At 36.4% G+C, this 24,627-nt stretch overlaps 1 protein-coding gene across 2 annotated transcripts in view; it reads left to right on the forward strand.

The window, feature by feature from the left end:
* Positions 1 to 24,627, forward strand: part of GPR137C (G protein-coupled receptor 137C) — an 84,148-nt gene that overhangs the window by 39,906 nt on the left and 19,615 nt on the right. The window contains exons 2-4 of one of the 2 annotated variants that reach the window (XM_024348727.3): positions 4,778 to 4,821; positions 6,626 to 6,854; positions 20,210 to 20,257. In XM_024348727.3, coding sequence (XP_024204495.1) covers positions 4,778 to 4,821; positions 6,626 to 6,854; positions 20,210 to 20,257 — 321 coding nt within the window. The remainder of the gene's footprint in view (positions 1 to 4,777; positions 4,822 to 6,625; positions 6,855 to 20,209; positions 20,258 to 24,627) is intronic. The other variant, XM_001146700.8, reaches the window with a different exon arrangement.

Raw genomic sequence — 24,627 nt, forward strand, 5'->3', positions numbered from 1 at the left:
TCATGTCATCTGCAAACAGGGACAATTTGACTTCCTCTTTTCCTGATTGAATACCCTTTATTTCTTTCTCTTGCCTGATTGCCCTGGCCAGAATTTCCAACACTATGTTGAATAGGAGTGGTGAGAGAGAGCATCCTTGTCTTGTACCGATTTTCAAAGGGAGTGCTTCTAGTTTTTGCCCATTCAGTATGATACTGGCTGTGGGTTTGTAATAAATAGCTCTTATTATTTTGAGATATGTTGCATCAATTCCTAGTTTATTGAGAGTTTTTAGCATGAAGGGCTGTTGAATTTAATTGAAGGCCTTTTCTGCATCTATTGAGATTATCATGTGGTTTTTGTCATTGGTTCTGTTTATGTGATGGATTATGTTTATTGATTTGCATATGTTAAACCAGTCTTGCATCCCAGGGATGAAGCCGAGTTGATTGTGATGGATAAGCTTTTTGATGTGCTGCTGGATTCAGTTTGCCAGTATTTTATTGAGTATTTTCACATCGATGTTTATTAGGGATATTGATCTAAAATTTTCCTTTTTTGTTGTGTCTCTGCCAGGCCTTTGTGTTGGGATGATGCTGGCCCCATAAAATGAGTTAGGGAGGATTCCCTCTTTTTCTATTGATTGGAATAGTTCGGAAGGAATGGTAGCAGCTCCTCTTTGTACCTCTGGTAGAATTCGGCTGTGAATCCATCTGGTCCTGGACGTTTTTTGGTTAGTAGGCTATTAATTATTGCCTCAATTTCAGAACCTGTTATTGATCTATTCAGAGATTCAACTTCTTCCTGGTTTAGTCTTGGGAGGGTGTATGTGTCCAGGAATTTATCCATTTCTTCTGGATTTTCTAGTTTATTTGCATAGAGGTGTTTATAGTATTCTCTGATGGTAGTTTGTAATTCTGTGGGATCGGCGATGATATCCCCTTTATCATTTTTTGTTGCATCTATTTGATTCTTCTCTCTTTTCTTCTTTATTTGTCTTGCTAGCGGTCTCTCTGTTTTGTTGATCTTTCAAAAAACCAGCTCCTGGATTCATTGATTTTTTGAAGAGTTTTTCATGTCTCTATCTCCCTCAGTTCTGCTCTGATCTTTGTTGTTTCTTGCCTTCTGCTAGCTTTTGAATTTGTTTGCTCTTGCTTCTCTAGTTCTTTTAATTGTGATGTTAGGGTGTCAATTTTAGATCTTTCCTGCTTTCTCTTGTGGAATTTAGTGCTATAAATTTCCCTCTACACACTGCTTTAAATGTGTCCCAGAAATTCTGGTACGATGTGTCTTTGTTCTCATTGGTTTCAAAGAACATCTTTATTTCTGCCTTCATTTCATTATTTACCCAGTAGTCATTCAGGAGCAGGTTGTTCAATTTCCATGTAGTTGTGCAGTTCTGAGTGAGTTTCTTAATCCTGAGATTGATTGCACTGTGGTCTGAGACACAGTTTGTTGTCATTTGTGTTCTTTTACATTTGTTCAGGAGTGTTTCACTTCCAATTATGTGGTCAATTTTAGAATAAGTGTGATGTGGTCCTGAGAAAAAGGTATATTCTGTTGATTTGGGGTGGAGAGTTCTGTAGATGTCTATTAGGTCTGCTTGGTGCAGTGCTGAATTCAAGTCCTGGATATCCTTGTTAACCTTCTGTCTTGTTGATCTGGCTAATATTGACAGTGGGGTGTTAAAGTCTTCGATTATTGGGAGTCTAAGTCTCTTTGTAGATCTCTAAGGACTTGCTTTATGAGTCTGGGTGCTTCTGTATTGGGTGCATATATATTTAGGATAGTTAGCTCTTCTTGTTGAATTGATCCCTTTACCATTCAGTAATGGCCTTCTTTGTCTCTTTTGATCTTTGTTGGTTTAAAATCTGTTTTATCAGAGACTATGATTGCAACCCCTGCTTTTTTTTGCTTTCCATTTGCTTGGTAGATCTTCCTCCATCCCTTTTTTTTTGAGCCTATGTGTGTCTCTGCACATGAGATGGGTCTCCTGAATGCAGCACACCAATGGGTCTTGACTCTTTATCCAATTTGCCAGTCTGTGTCTTTTAACTGGGGGCATTTAGCCCATTTACATTTAAGGTTAATATTGTTATGTGTGAATTTGATCCTGTCATTATGATGTTAGCTGGTTATTTTGCCCGTTAATTGATGCAGTTACTTCATAGCATCGATGATCTTTATAATTTGGCATGTTTTTGCAGTGGCTGGTACCAGTGTTTCTTTCCATGTTTAGTGCTTCCTTCAGGAGCTCTTGTAAGGCAGGCCTGGTGGAGACAAAATCTCTCAGCATTTGCTTGTCTGTAAAGGATTTTATTTCTCCTTCACTTAGGAAGCTTAGTTTGTCTGGATATGAAATTCTGGGTTGAAAATTCTTTTCTTTAAGAATGTTGAATATTGAACCCCACTCTCTTCTGGTTTGTGGGGTTTCTGCCGAGAGATCCCCTGTTAGTCTGATGGGCTTCCCTTCGTGGGTAACCCGACCTTTCTCTCTGGCTGCCCTTAACATTTTTTCCTTCATTTCAACCTTGGTGAATCTGACAATTATGTGTCTTGGGGTTCCTCTTCTTGAGGAGTATCTCTGTGGTGTTCTCTGAATTTCCTGGATTTGAATGTTGGCCTGCCTTGCTAGGTTTTGGAAGTTCTCCTGGATAATATCCTGAAGAGTGTTTTCTAACTTGGTTCCATTCTCCCCATCACTTTCAGGTACACCAATCAAACATAGATTTGGTCTTTTCACATAGTCCCATATTTCTTGGAGGCTTTTTTCATTTCTTTTTACTCTTTTTTCTCTAATCTTGTCTCCTCGCTCTGTTTTATTAATTTATCTTGAATCACTGATATCCTTTCTTCCACTTGATTAAATCGGCTATTGAAGCTTGTGCATGCATCACGAAGTTCTCATGCTGTGGTTTTCAGCTCCATCAGGTCATTTAAGGTCTTCTCTACACTGTTTATTCTAGTTAGCCATTCGTCTGACCTTTTTTCAAGGTTTTTTGCTTTCTTGCATTGGGTTAGAACATGCTCCTTTGGCTCGGAGAAGTTTGATTACTGACCTTCTGAAGCCTACTTCTGTCAACTCGTCAAACTCATTCTCCGTCCAGTTTTGTTCCATTGCTGGCGAGGATCTGCTATCCTTTGGAGGAGAAGAGGCACTCTGGTTTTTGGAATTTTCAGCTTTTGTGTTCTGGTTTCTCCCCATTTGTGCAGTATTTGGACGAGAGTGTACCATTCCTCCAGGTACAGTCTGTCACGGCTTCCCTTGCTTAGGAAAGGGAAATTCCCCAACCCCTTGTGCTTCCCAGGTGAGGCGACACCCCGCCCTGCTTCAGCTCACCCTCCATGGGCTGCACCCACTGTCCAACCAGTCCCAATGAGATGAACCAGGTACCTCAGTTGGAAATGCAGAAATCACCTGTCTTCTGCGTCAACCTTGCTAGGTGCTGCAGACTGGAGCTGTTCCTATTTGGCCATCTTGGAAGGAACCCATCTTGTATCTCCAAATGGTGCATTTGTAACAATGCATTTCTCAGAACATATATCTCTGTCATTAAGCGACACGTGGCTGTACAGTAGGTATGAGTAGATGCACAGGCATCTATCTTTGCCTGATGATTCACCTGCCTAACACCAATTTACTCTTCATAAGTTGGCTCAAATATTATGAGAAGTCCTCCCTGACGCTCCAGACAGTTTTTCCCCTTACCTCATACCCTTTCTTGGAGTGAATTAGTCTTTTCTTCTTCTAGATTTTGTGATAGCATATTTTGCATTTATATCACAATGTATCAAAATAGATGGTTTTTCTGTTCTTTCATACTCTGAGCTCCTAGAGAGCAGAAACCATGGTCATGTTTATGAATCCATAGCACCTTTCATAGAGTGTGATATATAATAGGCACTTGGTAAATTTTTAAATGAAATCAGTGAGTTACCATGTACCTTCACTATTTTTCTTCATAATGTACTTTCTTCTTTCTTTCCAGGTCCCCAAACTTCATACTCTACTTCAGTAGTCCTGTAACTGGTCTTTCTACTTTTATTTTGTAGTTCCTCTGTAGTAGCCTGTACACTAATGTCAGATTAGTGAAATTCCATATTTTGGAATAGCTGTATAAAAACTTTCAATATCTTCCCATTATCTAAAGAATAATTTAAAGTTCACCAGTAAGGACTTGAGATCCTTAATACTATGTTCGCAGAATATACCATGTTTATTTCAAATTTGGTTTACCTACTCACCTAACTTTATTCAACAAGTATCTGAGCACCTGCCTTTTGTAAGGCTTTGTAAAAGAAGAAAGTTTACTAAATATGATATATCCTCATTATCTTTGTGTTCACTTTTGGTACCTCATTTCGCTTTACTAATTCATTTCATTACTGAAGAAAATAGTCTTTGGAGAATACTCAGCCATATTCATATTTAAGCAAGAAGTTCCATTTTAGAATAAAAAATGACTAATATAATGAAGTTTAGGATAGGTGACAAGCCATTCAGCACAATGTCTGCCTCATAATACAAGTACAGTAAATGTTTAAACTGAATTAATTCTGTTTAAATCTTTAAAGATAGAAATGTAGGTTTATGTTGATAACAAAGAAAGTTATTGATTTATTGTTTTAAGCCTTTGGAAACCTGTCTCTTAGTTTATGGTAGCTCAACTGTTAACATTTCAACTTTGCGTGCTATATGTTATTTATAGTGGTAGCACTTTAAAACACAAAATCAGAACATATTTAAGAATTCTATATTACATGTTTTCAAAATTTTCTTTTTATATTCTCTTTATAGGTTATATGTAAAGTCAGATGTGCCACTGAACTTGACAGACACAAGTAAGTTTTATGAGTATCTAAATTTCTATCTAAAAGATCTAAAGCATTAATTCATTAATATTAAGGCTTAGTATCTAAAAGATCTAATTTTTTTAATAGTAGACTTCTCGTGGTAGAAGGGAGTGGTTGTTGAGGGCACCTTCACAGTTTTATAGAAAACCAAGTTGTTAGATTGGTTCAAAGGAATCAAATTGAGTAGCCCACATTTCTCTCCCTTCAGCCATACAGCTGACTAATTTTTTGTTTTTTTGCTGCTCTGTCCCTGCTTCAAATGTTAGATCTAACTTCATAGGGTACACTTTTGCCAAAGTTAGATTATGCTGTTTGGAGTGAGAATGTTCCATGAAATAGGTAATATTTCAGTACTGATCAATCTCAATAGCGAGAGTGCTAAGCTGTGGAGTCAGGAGATTGGGGTTTCCAACCCAATTTTCCCACTAACTTGCTGACTGTGCAACTCATGTACCCTCTACTAGTTTCTAAACTACTCTAATTATCTGGATATGTAGGTAATTTCAAGATCCTTTTTGGGTTTCAAACTATGTAATTACTGTTTTTATTATTTAATCTGAGAGAACTTCAAAATACAACCTTTTAAAACTAAAATCTTTTTGCTTTGCATGTACACTAAGCAGTTTTGTTTGCTTGTTACAGATTGCACATTACCTTCAGTTTACCTCGTTTAAACCATTTCCAAAGGCAGCTACTTTCTGATTTCCACTATTGAAATGACCCAATATATCAGGAAGCCAGATAAATTTCAGCATCATATGTATTTAATTTGGAAGTATAAATGTGTTTGAACTGGCATTACGTTCGTGCAGATAGTTGTTACTGCTACTTGATACACATAGCAGCCTTAACTGAAGAGTTCTTATGAGGTAGCCTAAATTTTCTTAGGGGGAAGAGATTAAGGATTTTATGTGCAGAGTTGCTCTTCATGCACAGTAAATATGCAACTTTTTAAGAACATAAGGTATTAATGGGTGCTTGAAGCTCTACATATACTGTCCCTATGTTCTTCTTTAGTCAAGTTTGAAAGCATTTTTTGCTACAATCAGAAGTTCATAAGGAATATTGTTTAAAACATACTTTAACTCTTAAAAATTTTTTTTCCTTTTTTTTTTTTTTTTTTTTTTTTAATTGATACAGTCTCGCCGTCTCACCCAGGCTGGAGTGCAGTGGCGCTATCTTGGCTCATTGCAACCTCCACCTCCTAGATTCAAGTGATTCTTGTGCCTCAGCCTTCTGAATAGCTGGGACTACAGGCGTGTGCCGCCATACCCGGCTAATTCTTGTATTTTTAGTAGAGATGAGGTTTCTCCATGTTGGCCAGGCTGGTCTCGAACTCCTGGCCTCAAGTGATCTGCCTGCCTCGGCCTCCCAAAGTTCTGAGATTACAGGCATGAGCCGCCATGCCTGGCCTAACTCTTAAAATTAATATTTTAATCAATTAAAATTTAATCAATATGAATTTAGATACAGTATATTAATTTTCAGGCACATTGTAAAAGCCTGATAATTCTTGGATTGGAAAGGTTAATGAAAATATGCTTAATAGTTATAAAAATGAAAAATTTGGGATTACTTGAAATAGTGTTAAGATAGTCCTATCTTATTCCTGGTGGAGAAACTGAGTTCAAGTCAACCTGAGACTATTACTGAATAAATGCTTAAAAATCTATGCCATTCATAAACATTTCAAACTGAAGGAATTCTTGTACCTAACATAACACACTAATGCAGAATTAAATTTGATTTCTTATTAGTTATATAACCATCTAATATACTTTTTTTCTTTCAGAATTCTACTGCATTTGGGCTTTATAATGGCAAGCCTGCTCTTTTTAGTGGTGAACTTGACTTGCGCAATGCTAGTTCATGGAGATGTCCCAGAAAATCAGTTGAAGTGGACTGTGTTTGTTCGAGCATTAATTAATGATAGCCTGTTTATTCTTTGTGCCATCTCTTTAGTGTGTTACATATGCAAAATTACAAAAATGTCATCAGCTAATGTCTACCTCGAATCAAAGGTAAGAATATTTCTTAAATTGGCACTTGAAAATCTAATTTCAAATTCTTACCCTACTAATCATATTTTAATGGAAAATTTATATTGCTATTTTATTTTATTTTATTTTATTTTATTTGAGACAGGGTCTCGCCATATTAGTCAGGCTAGAGTGCAATGGCTATTCACAGATGCAATCATTGTGCAGTACAGCCTTGAGCTTTTGGGCTCAAGTGATCCTCTGCCTCAACCTCCCAGGTAGCTGGGACTACAGGCATATTGCTTTTTTAAAAAATATCCTGAATGACAGTTACACTTTGAGCATGAAAGAATAATCACTAGAAATTAAAAGTTATTCAGTATTTGGTCCTTACTAAACAATGGTTTAAAGAAAAGAAGAAAGAATATACTAAGCATGTTGTATTTTCTGTGATTCTGCATTGGAGGCTAATCACGTGAAATAAATCAGAATATATATGAATGGATCAAAAATAGTCTATAATATAAAATCATGCTAGCATCTTAAGATTTTGCACAGTAAGGGTGGCAGGGTTAGCAATGTTAAGATGTCATATAGGTAAAAGTGGTTTTTATTTGTATAAAGGTTAGAAAATGTTACTTCACCCAATAATATGAAGGCTGTATGATATTTGAAACAACTAATTGTGTAGCAAAATTTATAAATGCCTTGCTTCTCCCTTGCCTTATACTTCGGATCAACAAACAGAAGCCAAATAGTAGCCCATTAACAAAGAAACATGGAAGTTTCTACCATTGTTGATTGACCATGTGATTGAGTAGAAAATTGATCATCACAGTTTATGTGTGGCATTGGGTGTGAGGGGGTAGATATGTGGATATTGGGATATGGGTATGTACATAAATACATTTTTACAATCACTTCCACAGGAGAGCTTGTCTTCTTGCTTTAATTTGACATCATTGCCTATTCACTAATAATAAGTTGAGAGAGTATCTTAGTTAAAATAGTCCTCTGAAATATTTTTAGGCTTCTATATTTTCGTTATCCTTAATATAGTCCTAGTAAAGTAAGGTACTATAATTAAATATATGGTAATCAACTTGTCCTTTAAATGTAGGCAGAGATTTTAATTTTACTTTTTAAATATATTTCAGTGGAATGCTGGGGGAGATTGTGTGTGTGTGTGTGTATATATATATATAGAGAGAGAGAGAGAGAGAGAAGAGAAGAGACAAAGAAAATCAGACTTTCAAACTTATTAATCTTACCTGGAAAATTATTTTATTAAATTTCTAGTCTAGTTTGCTCCTAACATTTAAATATTTTAGCTAATTCAGGCTTTGGTTTGACTTTTAAAAATAATACTGTCACTGTTACAGTCCATAATCTTTTGGTAGGAGCAATGGCATCTTTATTTAGTATAATAACATCACTATAGAATTCATACCTGTTGCTTGTCTAGGGATAAAGCATAAATAGATGTTGAATTTCAAGTGCTTCTTCTCTAGATACCTAGTGTATTTCTAAGTTTGGTTTTTTACTCGCTTTGAAATAGATAATACTCTGAATAAAAGTCACCAATCTGAGAAGAAAATTTCATTTACTAAATCCTCCAGAATTATTAGAACACCATTCCCTTACTATCATATGAAAGGTATTCACTTATTTATTATTATTTAAAGTTTTAAATTTAAAAGCTGTATGGATTCGGAATTATCTAGGAATACTGCAGATATACATGTTCAGACATGTTCACCTATAAAGGTAGATGACATACTAGATGATTTGTTTAATATTGTAATGTTAAGTAGTTCCCAGTCTTCCTAACTAGATTATAAACTTCTGTATTCAAAGAGCATGTCATCTTGCTTTCATGTTCTTGTATAATCACTAGACTCATTTTTGACTTTTGACTTCTATAATAGTGTACAATAATAGTCATTCCTTTTATTCAATCAACAAGTGTTTATTGAGCATCTACCTCTTTCACTTTCTGGGGTTTTTTTGGTTGTTTCTGTCTCTCTCTCTCTCTCTCTCTCTCTCTCTCTCTCTCTCTCTCAATACCTTTGTTACTCTTTCACTATCAAACTGACCCTGTTTCTTGTTGTCTTTAAGAGCATTTCCTTAAAGTTCAGACTTTGGTCTTCTGTCTTCCTCTTTTCATTCTTTCTTCCTTCCTTTACATGTTCTGTGACAATAAGATCCTCTGTAATTTGTCTCAACCAGTCTTACCTTCCTTATTTCCAAATAAAGCACAGTATGCCCTCTATCTCTATATTCTTAGGCTGTTTTATTATCCAGGAACGGCTTTCCTCTCACACATCTCTATCTGATTGTTCATGTCTTATCTAACTTTAAAGACCTCACTTAATCTTTCCCCTTTTTATGAACTCAATTTGATCCCTTCTCCCCCAACTCTAAAATAAAATTTAGAAATAACTCACTATCTGAATTATCTTGAAATTTTATTTATTTCTCTTGGGGCACTTATCAGTTTATACAAAGTGGCATTTGTATGTGCCATCTAATTTTTTTGTATTTTTTAATTGACGTCATATTTAGTTGTACATATTTTTGGGGTACATGTGATATTTTGCTACATGTATACAATATGTAATAATCAAATCAGGGTAATTGGGATATCATCACCTCAAACATTTATATTTTTGTATTGGAACATTACAGTTCTTTCTAGTTATTTTGAAACATATAATAAATTGTTATTAACTATAATTTCCATAATGTACTATCAAATACTTACTCCTATCTAACTGTATTTTTGTACTCATCAACCAACTTCTCTTCATCCTCCCCTACCACTCTTCCTTTTCCAGCCTCTAGTAACCATTATTCTACTCTACCTCCATGAGATCCACTTTTGTAGCTCCCACATGTGAGTGAGAACATGTAGTATATTTGTCTTTCTGTGCCTGGCTTATTTCACTTAACATAATGAACTCCAGGTCCATCCACGTTGTTTCAAATGACAGGATTTCATTCTTTTTATGCCCATGTAATAGTCCATTGTATACATGTACCACATTTTTTTATTCATTCATCTGTTGATGGACACTTAGGTTGATTCCATATCTTGGCTATTATGAATAGTGCTACAATAAATATGGGAGTGCACCTGTCTCTTTGACATAGTAATTTCCTTTCTCTTGGATATCTACCCAGCAGTGAGATTTCTGGATCATATGGTAGTTCTATTTTTAGTTTTTCAAGGAACTTCCATACTGCTTTTTGGGGTTGTTTGTTTGTTTGTTTTTGAGATGGAGTCTTGCTCTTTCGCTGAGGCTGGAGTACAGTGGCGCACTCTTGGTTCGCTGCAACTTCTGCCTCCCAGGTTCAAGTAATTCTCCTGCCTCAGCCTCCCGAGTAGCTGGGATTACAGGTGCCTGACACCATGCCTGGCTAAATTTTTTTTGTGTTATTAGTAGAGACGGGGTTTCACCATGTTGGCCAGGCTGGTCTCGACCTCCTGACCTCAAGTAATCCACCCTCCTTGGCCTCCCAAAGTGCTGGGATTACAGATTGGAGCCACTGTGCCCAGCCTCATACTGTTTTTCATAACGGTTGTCCTACTTTACATTCCCATCAACAGTGTACAGGCATTCCCCTTTCTCTGCATCTCTGCCAGCACTTGATTTTTTTGTCTTTTTGATAATAACCATTCTAACTATAGTGAGATGATAACCCATTGTGGTTTTGATTTGCATTTCCCTGATGATTGATGTTGAATTTTTTCATTTAACTGTTGGCCATTTGTATGTCTGCTTTTGTAGAGATGTCTATTCAGGTATGTTGCCCATTTTTAATTTGATTATCTATCTTTTTGCTATTGATTGTTTGAGTTCCTTATATATTCTGGTTATTAATCCCTTGTTGAATGGATAACTTGTAAATATTTACTCCCATTCTGTAGGTTGTCACTTCACTTTGTTAATTGTTTCCTTTGCTGTGCAGGAGCTTTTTAGCCTGATGTAATCCCATTTGTCTATTATTACTTTGGTTGCCTATGCTTTTGAGGCCTTACCCAAAAAATATTTGCCCAGATGAAGGTCCTGGAGCATTTCCCCAGTGTTTTCTTCTAGTACTTTCATAGTTTCAGGTCTTAAATTTATGTTTTAAATCCATTTTTGTAGATGGTGAGAGATGGGGCTTTTTTTTTTTTTTTTCTTGAGACAGAGTCTAGCTCTGTCTGTCACCCAGACTCTAGTGCAGTGTTGTGATCCTGGCTCACTACAACCTCCACCTCCCAGGTTCAAGCGATTCTCCAGCCTCAGCCTCCCATGTAGCTGGAATTACAGGTGCTCACCACCACGCCTGGCTAATTTTTTTGTATTTTTAGTAGAGATGGGGTTTTGCCGTGTTGGCCAGGCTGCTCTTAAACTCCTGATCTCAGGTGATCCACCTGCCTTGGCCTCCCAAAGTGCCAGGATTACAGGCATGAGCCATCGCACACAGCCAAAATGGGGCTGTTTAATTCCTCTGCATATGGATAACCAGTTTTCCCAGCACCATTTATTGAGATTGTGACTTCCCCCAGTGTATGTTCTGGGCATCTTTGTCAAAAATAAGTTGGCTGTAAGTGTGTGGATTTATTTCTGAGTTCTGTGTTCTATTCCACTGGTCTGTGTGTCTGTTTTTATGCCAGTACCATGCTGTTTTGGATACTATAGCTTTGCAGTATAATTTAAAATCAAATATTGTGATGCTTCCAACTTCTTTCTTTTTACTTAGGATTGCTTTAGCTATTCAGGGTCTTTTGTGGTTCCATATAATTTTAGGATTTTTCTTCTATTTCTTTGAAGAATGTAATTGCTATTTTGACAGATATTTCATTGAATCTGTAGATCACTTTGGGTAGTATAGAAATTTTCACAATATTGATTCTTTCAATTAATGAGCATGGGATGTCTTTCCATTTTTTGTGTCCTCTTCAATTTCTTTCTTCACTATTTCATGGTTTTCATTATAGAGATCTTTTACTTCTTAGGTTTAATTTATTCCTGGATATTTTTTGGTAGCTGTTGTAAATGAGATTGATTTCTTGATTTCTTTTTCAGATTGATCACTGTTAACATATAGAAACACTACTGATTTTTGTATGTTGATTTTGTATCCTTCAATTTTACTGATCATTTATCAGTTCTAATAGTTTTTTGTGGAATCTTTAAGTTTTTCAAAATATGAGATCATATAATCTGTAACAAGGATTAATTTGACTTCTTCCTTTCTAGTCTGGATGCCCTTTATTTCTTTCTCTTGCCTAATTGCTCTGGCTTAGACTTGCAGTACTATGTTGTGTAAAAGTGGTGAAAGTGGGTATCCTTATGTTGTTCCAGATTTTAGTGGAAAGGCTTTCAATTTTTCCCCATTCAATATAGTATTAGTTGTGTGTTTGTCATATTTAGACTTTATCTTGCTTAGGTATGTTCTGTACCCTATTTTTTTACGGCTTTTATCATGAAAGGATGTTGAATTTTGCTGAATGCTTTTTAAGCATCTATTGAAATGAACATGTGGTTTTTGTTCTTCATTCTGTTGCTGCGATATATCACATTTGTTGATTTGTGTACATTGAGCCTTCCTTGCATCCCTGGGATGAATCAACTTGATCATGGCGAATGATCTTTTCAATGTGTTGTTGAATTCTGTTTGCCAGTATTTTGTCAAGGATGTTTGCATCTATTTTCATCAGAGATGTTGGCCTGTAGAGTTTTTTGTTGTTTGTCTCTTTTCCTGTTTTTGGTATCAGAGGGTAATGCTAGCCTCATAGAATGATTTTGGAAATGTTCCCGCTCCTTCAATTTTTTTGAAATTGTTTGAGCAGAATTGGTATTAGTTCTTCTTTAAACTTTCAGTAGAATTTAGCTGTGAAGCCATAAGGTCCTGTGCTTTTTCTTTGTTGGGGGACTTTATTACTGTTTTAATATTGTTACTCATTATTGATGTATTCAGGTTTTCTTCATTATTCAGTCATGGTAGGTTATATGTGTTCAGGAACTTATCCATTTCTTCCAGGTTTTCTAATTTGTTGGCATGTAGTTCGTAATAGTCTCTAATGATTTCTTGTATTTCTGTGGTATCTGTTATAATGTTTCCTTTTTCTTTTTCTTTTTTATTTTACATGAATAGTGCTTTTATTTATTAATTAAATTTGTTTATTTACTTTGAGACAGTGTCTCGCTGTGTCACCCAGGCTGGAGTGGGCAATGGTGTGATCTCAGCTCACTACAGCCTGGACCTCCCAGGCTCAAGTGATCCTCCCACCTCAGACTCCCAGGGCTGGAACTACAGGCATGTGCCACCACACCCAGCCAATTTTTTAAATTTTTTGTAGACAGAATCTATGTTGTCCAGGCTGCTAATGTTTCTCTTTTCATCCTTAGTTTTAATTATTTGAGTCTTCTCTTTTTGTTAGTCTAGCTAAGTTTGTTGATTTATTTTTTCAAAAAACAAACTTCTTGTTTTGTTCCTCTTTTGTACTTTTTTAAGTCTCAATTTCATTTATTTCTGCTTTAATCTTCCTTATTTCTTTCCTTCTACTAATTTTGGCTTTGGCTTGCTCTTGCTTTTCTGTTTCCTTGAGATACATTATTAGATTGTTTATTTGTCTTTCTATTTTTTTGATGGAGGCATTTACTTCTATAAACTTCCCTCTTGCTGCTGCATTTGCTGTATCCTATAGTTTCTGGTATGTTGTGTTTCCATTTTTGTTTTTCTCAAGAAAGTTTTTAATTTCCTTAACTTATTCGTTGAGCCATTGATCGTTCAGGAACATGTTATTTAATTTCCATGTATTTTTACAGTTTCAGAAGTTCCTCCTGTTACTGATTTCTAGTCTTGCTCTGTTGCAGCCAGAAAAGATATTGATATGATTTGACTTTGTTTAATTAATTTGTTGAGACTTGTTTTCTGGCCTAACATATGGTCTATTCTGGAGAATGTTTTAGGTACTGATGAGAAAAATGTGCATTCTGCAGCAGTTGGATGAAATGTTTTATGGATGTCTGTTAGGGCTAGTTGGCTTAGAGTATAATTTATCTCCAATGTTTCTTTGTTGATTTTCCACCTGGATGATCTGTCCATTGCTAAAAGTGAGGTGTTGAAGTCCCCTACTGCTACTGTATTGCAGTTTACTCTCCCTTTAGCTTTGCTAATATTAATATTTGCTTCATATATTTGGGTGTTCTTGGTGTTGGATGTGCATATATTGTTGTCATGTCTTCTTGCTCAGTTGACTGACACCTTTGTATAATGACGTTTGTGTCTTTTTACAATTTTTGACTTAAAGTCTATTTTATCTGGCCAAGTGCAGTGGTTCATGCCTGTAATCCCAGCACTTTGGGAAGCCAAGGTGGGCAGATGGCTTGGCTCAGGAGTTCAAGACCAGCCTGGCCAACATGGCAAAACCCCGTCTCTAGTAAAAATACAAAAATTAGCTGGGCATGGTGGCGCATGCCTGTAATCCCAGCTGCTTGGGAGGCTGAGGCACAAGAATCGCTTGAGCACAGGAGGTGGAGGTTGCAGTGAGCTGAGATCACACCACTGCACTCCAGCCTGGGCAGCAGAGCGAGACTCTGTCTCAAAAAAAAAAAAAAAAAGAAAAGAAAAAGAAAAGGTCTATTTTATCTGATATGAATATAGCTCTTCCTACTCCTTTTTGGTTTCCATTTGCATGGAATATCTTTTTCCATCCCCTCACTTTCAGTGTATTGTGTCTTTACAGGTGAAGTGATTTTCCTGTAGGCAACATATAGTTAGATCATGTTTTTTAATCCATTTAGCCACTCTGTATCTTTTAATTAGACAGTTTAATCCATTTACACTAAATGTTACTATTGATATGTTAGGATTTACTGCCATTTTTGCTTCTTTTCTAACTCCTCTCTTCCTTTCTTCCTTTTTTACTGTCTTCTTTTGTGGTTAAGTGATTTCTCTGGCAGTATGTTTTAATCTATTGCTTTTTATTTTTAGTGTATCTGTTATAGATTTTTGCTTTGTGGTTACCATGAGGCTTACAAAAAATATTCTGTAGTTAACAACAAGTTACTTAAGATTGATAACAACTTTACTTTGATCGCAAAAAGAAGAGAAAACAAAGAACACTGTACACATTAGCTCCATTTTCTTCCCCACATTTTGAACGTTTGATGTCACAATTTGCATTTTTATATTGCCTGTCTCTTGGTAAATTGTAGTCATTATTTTTAATACTTCTGTCTTTTAGTCTTCTTAGTAAATATATAAGTGGTTTATGCATCGTGATTATAATATTAGTGTAACAATCATGTTAACAGTCTTTTTCCTGTGGTTTAAAAAAATTCCCTTTAGCATTTATTGTAGGACAGCTCTGGTGATAAATTCCAAGTTTTTGTTTGTGAAAGTCTCTCTTTCACTTCTAAATAATAGCTTTGCTAGATAGAGTATTCTTAGAAGGCTTTTTTTTTTTTCCATCAGCACTCTGAATATATCATCCCATTCACTCCTGGCCCGTAATGTTTCTGCTGAGAAGTCTGCTGCCAGGTGTATTGGATCTTTCCTAAATGTTATTTGCATCTTTACTCTTGCTGCTTTCAGGATCTTCTCTTTGTCTTTCACCTTTGGGAGTTTGATTATATGTCTTAGAGTATCTTTACTTGGACTGACTCTGATTGGTGACCTTTGACTTTCCTGTACCTGGATATTTGTATCTTTCTCCAGGTTTGGGAAGTTTTCTGTTATTATTTCTTCAAATAAACTTTCTACCCCTGTCTTTCTCAGTTCCCTACCTAACTCCAACACCCCAAATATTTGCTTTTTTATGTTGGCCCACAGATTCATAAGCTTTCTTCATTTCTTTTTTTTCTTTTTTCTCCCCTGTGTATTTTCAGCTAGTCTGTTTTCAAGCTCACTGATTGTTCTGTTTAACCAATTCTGCTGTTGCTCCCTATTACATCTTTCATTTCATTCAGTGTATTTTCAGCTCCTGAGTTTCTGTTTGATTGTTATTTCAATCTCTATATTAAATTTCTTTGATATATTCCTCATTTGAGTCTCTGTGATTTCCTGAAGTTCATTGACCTTCCTTAAAACAGCTATTTAAAATTCTTTGAGAGATCTCACATCTCCATCACTTTGGGGTAAGTGGCACCTTATTTTATCCATTTGATGAGGTCATATTTCTCTGAATGTTCTTGATGCTTGTGGAAGTATGACGGTGTCTACACACCAAGGGGTTACATTTTTATTTTAGTTTTCACAGTCTGGCTTTGTTTGTGCCTGGCCTTCTTCAGAGGGCCTTCCAGGGATTCTAAACAGACTGACTTGTGTTTCCTGAGCCTGTGTCTACTGCAGTTGTCTCAGCACTGGAGGACGCTCTAAGCCTAGGCTTGCTCCATGTCTTGTGAGGGCTCGGAAGTTGATGCCAATTTCTGGCCCAGATGGATCTGGGGAAGACACAAGGAAGGTACCGGGGCTGGGTGGGAATGCTGGCCAGGGACCCAAGTCCAGAAAACTGTCCCAGTGGCCCAGATGGGTGTGCCTCCCAGCAGGTATTTACACAGGAGTAGGTGGAGCTTAAGAGACAAAGGCAGTATGACTTCAATGGCATGTAAGACCTGGCCTTTGACTATTTTTGTGATTCCCCTACCACTATCACTCTCCTCTTCCTTTTCTAGCCACATTGGCTTTTTGTGCCCCAACTTCTCACCACAAAACATACACTAAGTTTATTCCAGCCATATAGACTTTGTATTGTATATATTGTTCCCTCTGCCTAAATTGCATTTTCTACAGGTACCTATGTGATGGCTTCTTTGCATTCAGGCCTCAGTCGCTTTTTCAAAGTTGCTCTTCTTCACTACCCAAATAAGACTATCCCCCATTCTGATTACTACATCTGTCACCCTCTTTTGTTATCTTCACAGCATTTATCAGTAGCCAAAATTATTTATTCATTTATTTTCATAGTTATTTTCTACTTCTCCCTGCTAAAGTATAAACCAGGAAAGGAGCTCTCTTATGTGTGTTATTCATTTTTCAGTCCTTTTCTAAAATAATGCCTGGCATATTTTAGTGAAGTGAAGACAAGGGTAGTCTCCCCTTATCTGCGGTTTCCTTTCCACGATTTCAGTTACTGCAGTCAACCTCAGTCTGAAAATAGGTGAGTACAGTACAATAAAATATATTGAGAGAGAGATGACCACATTCACATACCTTTTATTACAGCATTTTGTTATAATTATTCCATTTTATTACTATTTTGTTAATTTCTTACTATGCCTGATTTATAAATTAAATTTTATTATAGGTATGTATGGATAAGAAAAAAAATAGTACATATCGGGTTTGGTACTATCCATAGTTTCAGGTATCCACTTAGGGTTTTGGAACAAATACCCTATGGGTAAGGAGGGGACGACTGTAGTAGATGTTCGGTAAATATTTGTTGAATAAATACATTCTATGCTTGCATATAGTCTTAGCCAGAGCAGCTTTACTTTAGTAACCAAATAAGCCTTCACAACTGGGTTGTATCAAGAGCAAATTGAACCAATAAACATGCCCAAGTTCACATAGTTGAACCAGGATTCAAACTCAAGTCTGACCATAGGTCTCTGCTAGTAACCACCATGCATTGACTCCATTTACATCACCCTGTGTTTACTTATAATCTTTTAGGTGTGTATTTTTATATAGGTTTTAATTTACATGGATATGTTTGTTTGCTTATTAATAACATTATTTCACATAAATTCTTATTGGATTTTGCCGTAATACTCTCCAAAAGAATAAATCATTTTATAATGCTATCATTAATATAAAAGTATACCTTGTTTCCTCTGCTCCATCAATATTTGGGTCTAAATTTTATTTATTTTGGTTTTTTCATTGATATGCCTTAAAAGTTTTAATTTAGATTTATCTAATTGTTATGCATTTATAATTCATGTAGATAATTATTCACATTTCTATATGTATAAACTATTTCTCAATGATTTGTAGAGTGGAATCTGGGAATTTATTCTTTATATCTTTGGCATGTGTGATTTCTGTTTATATTAAAATGTTATCTTTTTTAAGAATGATAGCCTTCGTAAGTCTAATGTGTACCTAGTTATGAATAGATATTTAATCTTATTAAATTCTTGTTAATTACTTTATATTGCTACAGTTTTCCTTTTCTATTTATTATACAAATATAGTAAATTGTTTGACTAGATTTTTGTCATATTCCTTGAATTTTAAGTATACAACCTCCTTTTGTTATTTTTTATTTTTTAAATTTTGGTATTTTCATTATTATATTATTTAAAATGTTATTAAACCTACACTTGAAGTAAAATTAACCAACATTTTTTGACTTTTTAGTATCTTTTCAGGTTTCAGGATATAAATGTATTTATTTCAAATAAATTGTACACTACATAGTACAAAGTAGTAATAACTCAAGGTCTAGAGTTATATTGCTGGATTTAAATCAGAGATCTGCCATTTATCAGCTCTATGACTTTAACCTCTCTGTCCACCTTTAAACTGAAGATAAAGTATAGTAATCATGTCCATAGTGGTGTTGCAAGGATGAAATAATAATGTATGGAAAGTCATAGTATATTACGTGGCACTAAAAATATAAATGTTGACTCGCTATCATCTTCATCATCATATTTTGACATAGTTTATAGAATAGGCTTGTTCTTACAAAACTTGGAAAAATCCTTTCATTACCCATTTGGCAGAATGTTGTTCTTTGGTAAACTTTTTTGGTTTTCTTTTGTTTTTCACTGTTATTTGTCTGTTAACTGGTTTTATTTCTACCAGACTTGCTGTTTTATAGTTTTATGGGCAGTTAGCCATATTATCCTTACTAAAAATGTATTTTTTCTGATTATTAAAACTTGGCAATATGAAAGAATATGATTTCTTTAATGTTCTAAACAGCCGTAGTGTCACCACTGACACTTAACTGTATTTGGAACTCAGTGTAAATGTAAATATAATTTTATACCCTGCTTTTCCCCTTATACTAGTAAAGGATTTTCTCATGCTATTAAAAATTCTTTTTAAGGCTGCATAACATTTCATCATATACCAAAATTAATTCTTATCCTACTGATAGGCCTTTAAGTGGTTTTCAAAAAAGAATGTCAGCCTCCATAATGTTAATTTTCTTCAAAATCAGTTTTGTTTTGCTTTTTATTTTTAGTAAGAGTTAGAGGTTTTAGTAATTACATCTAGAACTGTGTATCCCAGCCTCAGTTTACAGAGCACTCACGTATCTTTTATGTTATGATTTGCATTACTTTTTTTTCTTGATAGAGACACATTCTCACTGTGTCACCCAGGCTGGAATGTAGTGGCGCAATTATAGCTTACTGTAACCTCAAACTCCTGGGCTTATGTAATTCTCCGACCTCAGCCTCCCAAGTAGCTAGGACTGCGAGCATTCACCACCACACTCAGCTTTTTTTTTTTTTTTTCCTTTGAAGAGAACAGGTCTTGCTATGTTGCCCAGGCTGCTCTCAAACTCCTGGCCTCAGATGATCCTGTCATCTTGGCTTTCCAAAGTACTGGGATTACAAGCATGAGCCATGGTACTCAGCCCATTATTATTTTTTTTAATTCTTGGAAAATTTTTTATTTTTAATTTTTGTGGGTGATTATAAGGTATATATGTATGGGGTATATAAAATATTTTTGGGCCAGGCGCAGTGGCTCACGCCTGTAATTCCAGCACCTTGGGAGGCCAAGGCGGGTGGATCACGAGGTCAGGAGATCAAGACCATCCTGGCCAACACGGTGAAACCCTGTCTCTACTAAAAATACAAAAAATTTGCCCGGCATGGTGGCGGGTGCCTGTAGTCCCAGCTAATCGGGAGGCTGAGGCAGGAGAACGGTGTGAACCCAGGAGGCGGAGCTTGCAGTGAGCCGAGATCATGCCACTGCACCTCCAGCCTGGGGGACAGAGTGAGACTCCACCTCAAAAAAAAAAAAAAAGATATTTCTGATACAGGCATGAGAAGCATAATAATTACATTATGGAAAATGCAATATCCATCCCCTCAAGCATTTATCCTTTGTGTTACAAACAATTCAATTATACCCTTTTAGTTATTTTAGAATACACAATTAAATTATTATCCATAGTCACCCTGTTGTGCTATCAACTAGGTCTTATTAATTCTTTCTAACTACTTTTTGTACCCATTAACCATCCCCACTTCTCCCCAACCCCTCCACTACCCTTCCCAACCTCTGGTAACCATCCTTCTACTCTCTATCTCCATGAGTTCAATTGTTCTGATTTTTAGCTCCAACAAATAAGTGAGAACATGCGATGTTTGTCTTTCTGTGCCTGGCATATTTTATTTAACATGATGATCTCCAGTTCCATGTTGTTGCAGATTACAGGATCTCATTCTTTCTTATGGCTGAATAGTACTCCATTGTGTGTAAGTACCACATTTCTTTACCCATTCATGTGTTGATGGACACTTAGGTTGCTTGCAAATCTTGGCTGTTTGGACAGTGCTGGCTGCAACAGACATGGGAGTGCAGATATCTCTTTGATATACTGATTTCCTTTCTTTTGGGTATATACCCAGCAGTGGGATTGCTGGATTGTATGGTAGCTCTGTTTTTAGTTTTTTGAGGAGCCTCCAAACCATTCTCCATAGTGGTTGTACTAATTTACATTCCCACCAACAGTGTCCAAGGTTCCCTTTTCCTCACAACCTTACCAGTATTTGTTATTGCCTGTTTTTTGAATGAAAGCCCATTTCACTGGGATGAGATGATACCTCATTATAGTTTTGATTTGTATTTCTCTGATGATAAATGATGTTGAGCACTTTTTCTTTTTTTTTTTTTTTTTTTTTGAGACAGAGTCCCACTCTGTCACCGCAGGCTGGAGTGCAGTGGCATGATCTCAGCTCCCTGCAGCCTCAACCTCCTGGGCTCAATCAGTCCTCCCACTTCAGCCTCCCTATTAGCTGGTACCGTAGGCATGCACCACCACACCTGGCTAATTTTTGTATTTTTTGTGGAGATAGGGTTTCACCATGTCGCCCAGGCTGGTGTCAAACTCCTGAGCTCAAGCAATCTGCCCACCTCAGCCTTCCAAATTGCTGGGATTACAGGTGTGAGCCATGAGCACTTTTTCATATTCTTGTTCGCCATTCATAAGTCTTCTTTTGAGAAATATCTTTTCAAAGCTTTTGACCATTTTTATTTTATTTTCCTTTTTTTTGAAACAGGGACACTCTGTTGACTAGGCTAGAGTGCAGTGGCGCAATCACAGCTCACTGCAGCCTCAACCTCCTGGGCCCAGGTGATCCTCCTGCCTCAGCTTCCTGAGTGGCTGGGACTACGGGCATGTGCCACCATGCCCGACTAATTTTTTATATTTTGTAGAGACGGGGTCTCGCTATGTTACCCAGGCTGGCCTTGAACTCTTGGTCTTAAGCTATCCTTCTGACTCACCCTCCCAAAGCACTGGGATTACAGGCATGAGCCACCATGCCCAGCTGCCCATTTTTAAATCAGATTATTAAATTTTTTTTCCTATAGAGTTTGAGTTCCTCATATATTCTGGTTATTAATCCCTTGTCAGATGAGTAGTTTGCAAATGTTTTTTTCCATTCTGTGGGTTGTCTCTTCACTTTCTTAACTGTTTCCTTTGCTGCACAGAAGCTTTTTAACTTGATATGATCCAATCCATCCATTTTTGCTTTGGTTGCTTGCGCTTGTGGAGTACTACTCAAGAAACTTTTGCCCAGACCAATGTCTTGGAGAGTTTCTCCAAGTAGTAGTAGTTTCATAATTTGAGGTCTTAGATTTAAGTGTTTAATTCGTTTTGATTTAATTTTTGCATATAGCAAGAGATAAGGGTACAGTTTCATTCTTCTGCATATGTATATCCAGTTTTCCGAGCACCATTTATTGAAGAAACTACCTTTTCCCCAGTGTGTGTTCTTGGCACCTTTGTCAAAAATGAGTTCACTATAGGTGTGTGGATTGGTTTCTGGGTTCTCTATTCTGTCCTACTGGTTTATGTGTCTGTTTTTATGTCAGTATCATGCTGTTTAGGTTACTAAAGCTCTGTAGTATAATTTGAAGTCAAGTAATATGATTGCTCGAGTTTTGTTCTTTTTGCTCAGGATGTCTTTGGCTATTCTGGGTCTTTTGTGGTTCCATATACATTTTAGGGTTTTTTTTTTTTTTTTTTTGGTCATTTCTGTGAAGAATCTCATTGGCATTTTAATAGGGATTGCATTGAATCTGTAGATTGCTTTGGGTAGTATGGACATTTTAACAATATTGATTCTTCCAATCCATGAACATGAAATATCTTTCCATTTATTTGGTGTCCTCTTCAGTTCCTTTAATCAGTGCTTTATAGTTTTCATTGTAGAGATCTTTCACTTCTTCGGTTGACTTAATGTTTAGATATTTAATTTTATTTGTGGCTATTATAAATGAGATTACTGGTTTGATTTCTTTTTCACATTGTTGACTGTTGGCATGTAGAAATGCCACTGATTTGTGAATGTTGATTTTTGTATCCTGCTATTTTTTAATTTGTATTTATTAAGCAACTGAAACAGTGCTGTGATTTGATTCTTTTTCAGTATAGCACTCTCACTTGCTTTTTAAATACTAGTTATTGTAAATTTGAATAGTTTATTTCTACTCTTTCATTTTTTTATTTTCTCACATATTTAAGGTTGCTACTTTCTTCCATGTCAATGTCCTTGTATAGACATTTAATTCATTTTTTGTAAACTAATACAGGTATTTAGAGCAATATGTTTTCTCAAGTACTGCCTTGGCACCTTTCTATAATCTTGTAATATTATAGCAAAAGTCATTATTTAACAAAAATCAAGAAAATTTCTGTTTGGATTTCAGCCCTGTCTCAAACATTGCATATTTACACATCAGTATGAGTTGGAAACTATCTCTAGTTATAGGTCTTCCTTCAGCTCACCTTGGGAAAAAAAGCCTAAAATTCACACATATGTTCTCTTTTTTGTTTGTTTGTTTGTTTTGAGACAGGGTCTTGCCCTGTCACCTAGGCTGGAGTGCAGTGGCCCAATCTCAGCTCACTGCAACCTCTGCCTCCTGGGTTCAAGGGATTCTCAAGTGTTATCCCCCCAAGTAGCTGGAATTACAGGCATGAGCCACCACGCCCAGGCTAACTTTTGTATTGTAAGTACAGATGGGTTTCACCATGTTGGCCAGGCTTGTCTCAAATTCCTGGCCTCATGTGATCCGCCTGCCTCAGCCTCCCAAAGTACTGCAGTTACAGGCGTGAGGCACTGCCCCCAGCCATGTTAGGTTCCTCGTCTTCCACATGAAATTATAAATTTTACTCTTTGCTTGATTGTCCATGCATGGAATCTGACCTACTAAATAATATAGAATTTCTGTATTCCAGGTTCTTGTTAGAGAAAATAAACTCTCAACTGTTAAATTCAGAAGTTTAGTTGCCAGAAAGATGACCTGAAGGATGTGCAGTCCATTTACCCACCTATTCCATTTTATGCTCAGCCCAATCCAGATCATTGAAGTTTTGTACCAAGACTGCATTGTATCCTGGGTAGAGTCGTCTTTTCTGACCTCCACTTTGACACCATACTTTGGCCTACAGCAACATATTTGTAAAATTTCTTGTAAGGAAAGTTTATTTTAAAGCCATAATTATATAATGTTGTTGAGGATATTGTCTATACAGTGTCTCCAGAAAAGATATTTTGCTCAGATTCAGTACCTAAAAACTGGTATTGGTTAAATCCTTCTTTCCTCTGGCTGCTATGTTCAGAGGCAAATATGTGGCTCACCTCTGTCAGCCATGATGATCTTATGATATCTATTTTTGGTACTGGTTCTACCTCTAGTTTCATCTCAGTTTCTTACCCACCATTCCCTCACACACACACACATACATTTCCATATTTATTTTTATTTTCTGTATATCTCTGTAATTGCTTCAAATTCTCTTGTGCAGTGAGAGTGGTATAAATAAAAAATAGAATCAAATATACTTTATATTTCTTTTGTCAGGTATATCAATTTGAAATTAATATGGAAAGGCCTTAGAGAGAGTGTATTAAGTGATTAAAAGATGGAAACTGGCCGGGCGCGGGGGCTCACACCTGTAATCCCAGCACCTTAGGAGGCTGAGGCAGGTGGATCACTTGAGGTCAGGAGTTCAAGACCAGCCTAGCCAACATGGTGAAACCCTGTCTCTACTAAAAATACAAAAGTCAGCTGGGCATGGTGGCACATGCCTGTAATACCAGCTACTTGGGAGGCTGAGGCAGGAGAATTGCTTGAACCCAGGAGGTGGAGTTTGCAGTGAGCCGAGATTGCACCACCGCACTCCAGCCTGGGCAACAGAGCGAGAGTCCTTCTCAAACAAACAAACAAACAAACAAAAAGATGGAAATTTAGGATCAGAGAGATAAGGATGTAAATCCCAGCTCTACTGTTTATTGGCTGTGTGACCTTAGTCAAACTGCAGCATCTTTAAGCTTCACTTCCCTGATCTGCAAAATGGAGATAATGATAGTGCTCTCATGGGTTGCTATGAGGATAAGAGCTGTCCATACCTTATAAGGTTGTTGTAAAGATTAAATTTAAAAATACATAAAATGCTTGGTATATTGCCTACCACTAAAAAATTGCTTATGAATGTTATTTATTATGGTATTAATGTAATTAGGGGATGGTAATCTAACTTCACAGAGTTCCTGAACACCTGAAAATGTTGGCAAAATTTGACTGGGGAAGGGTCTTGTATTATGATCAAATCTCAAAA

The sequence above is a fragment of the Pan troglodytes genome, chromosome 15 (genome assembly GCF_028858775.2).
Source record: "Pan troglodytes isolate AG18354 chromosome 15, NHGRI_mPanTro3-v2.0_pri, whole genome shotgun sequence".
Classification (NCBI taxonomy): domain Eukaryota; kingdom Metazoa; phylum Chordata; class Mammalia; order Primates; family Hominidae; genus Pan; species Pan troglodytes.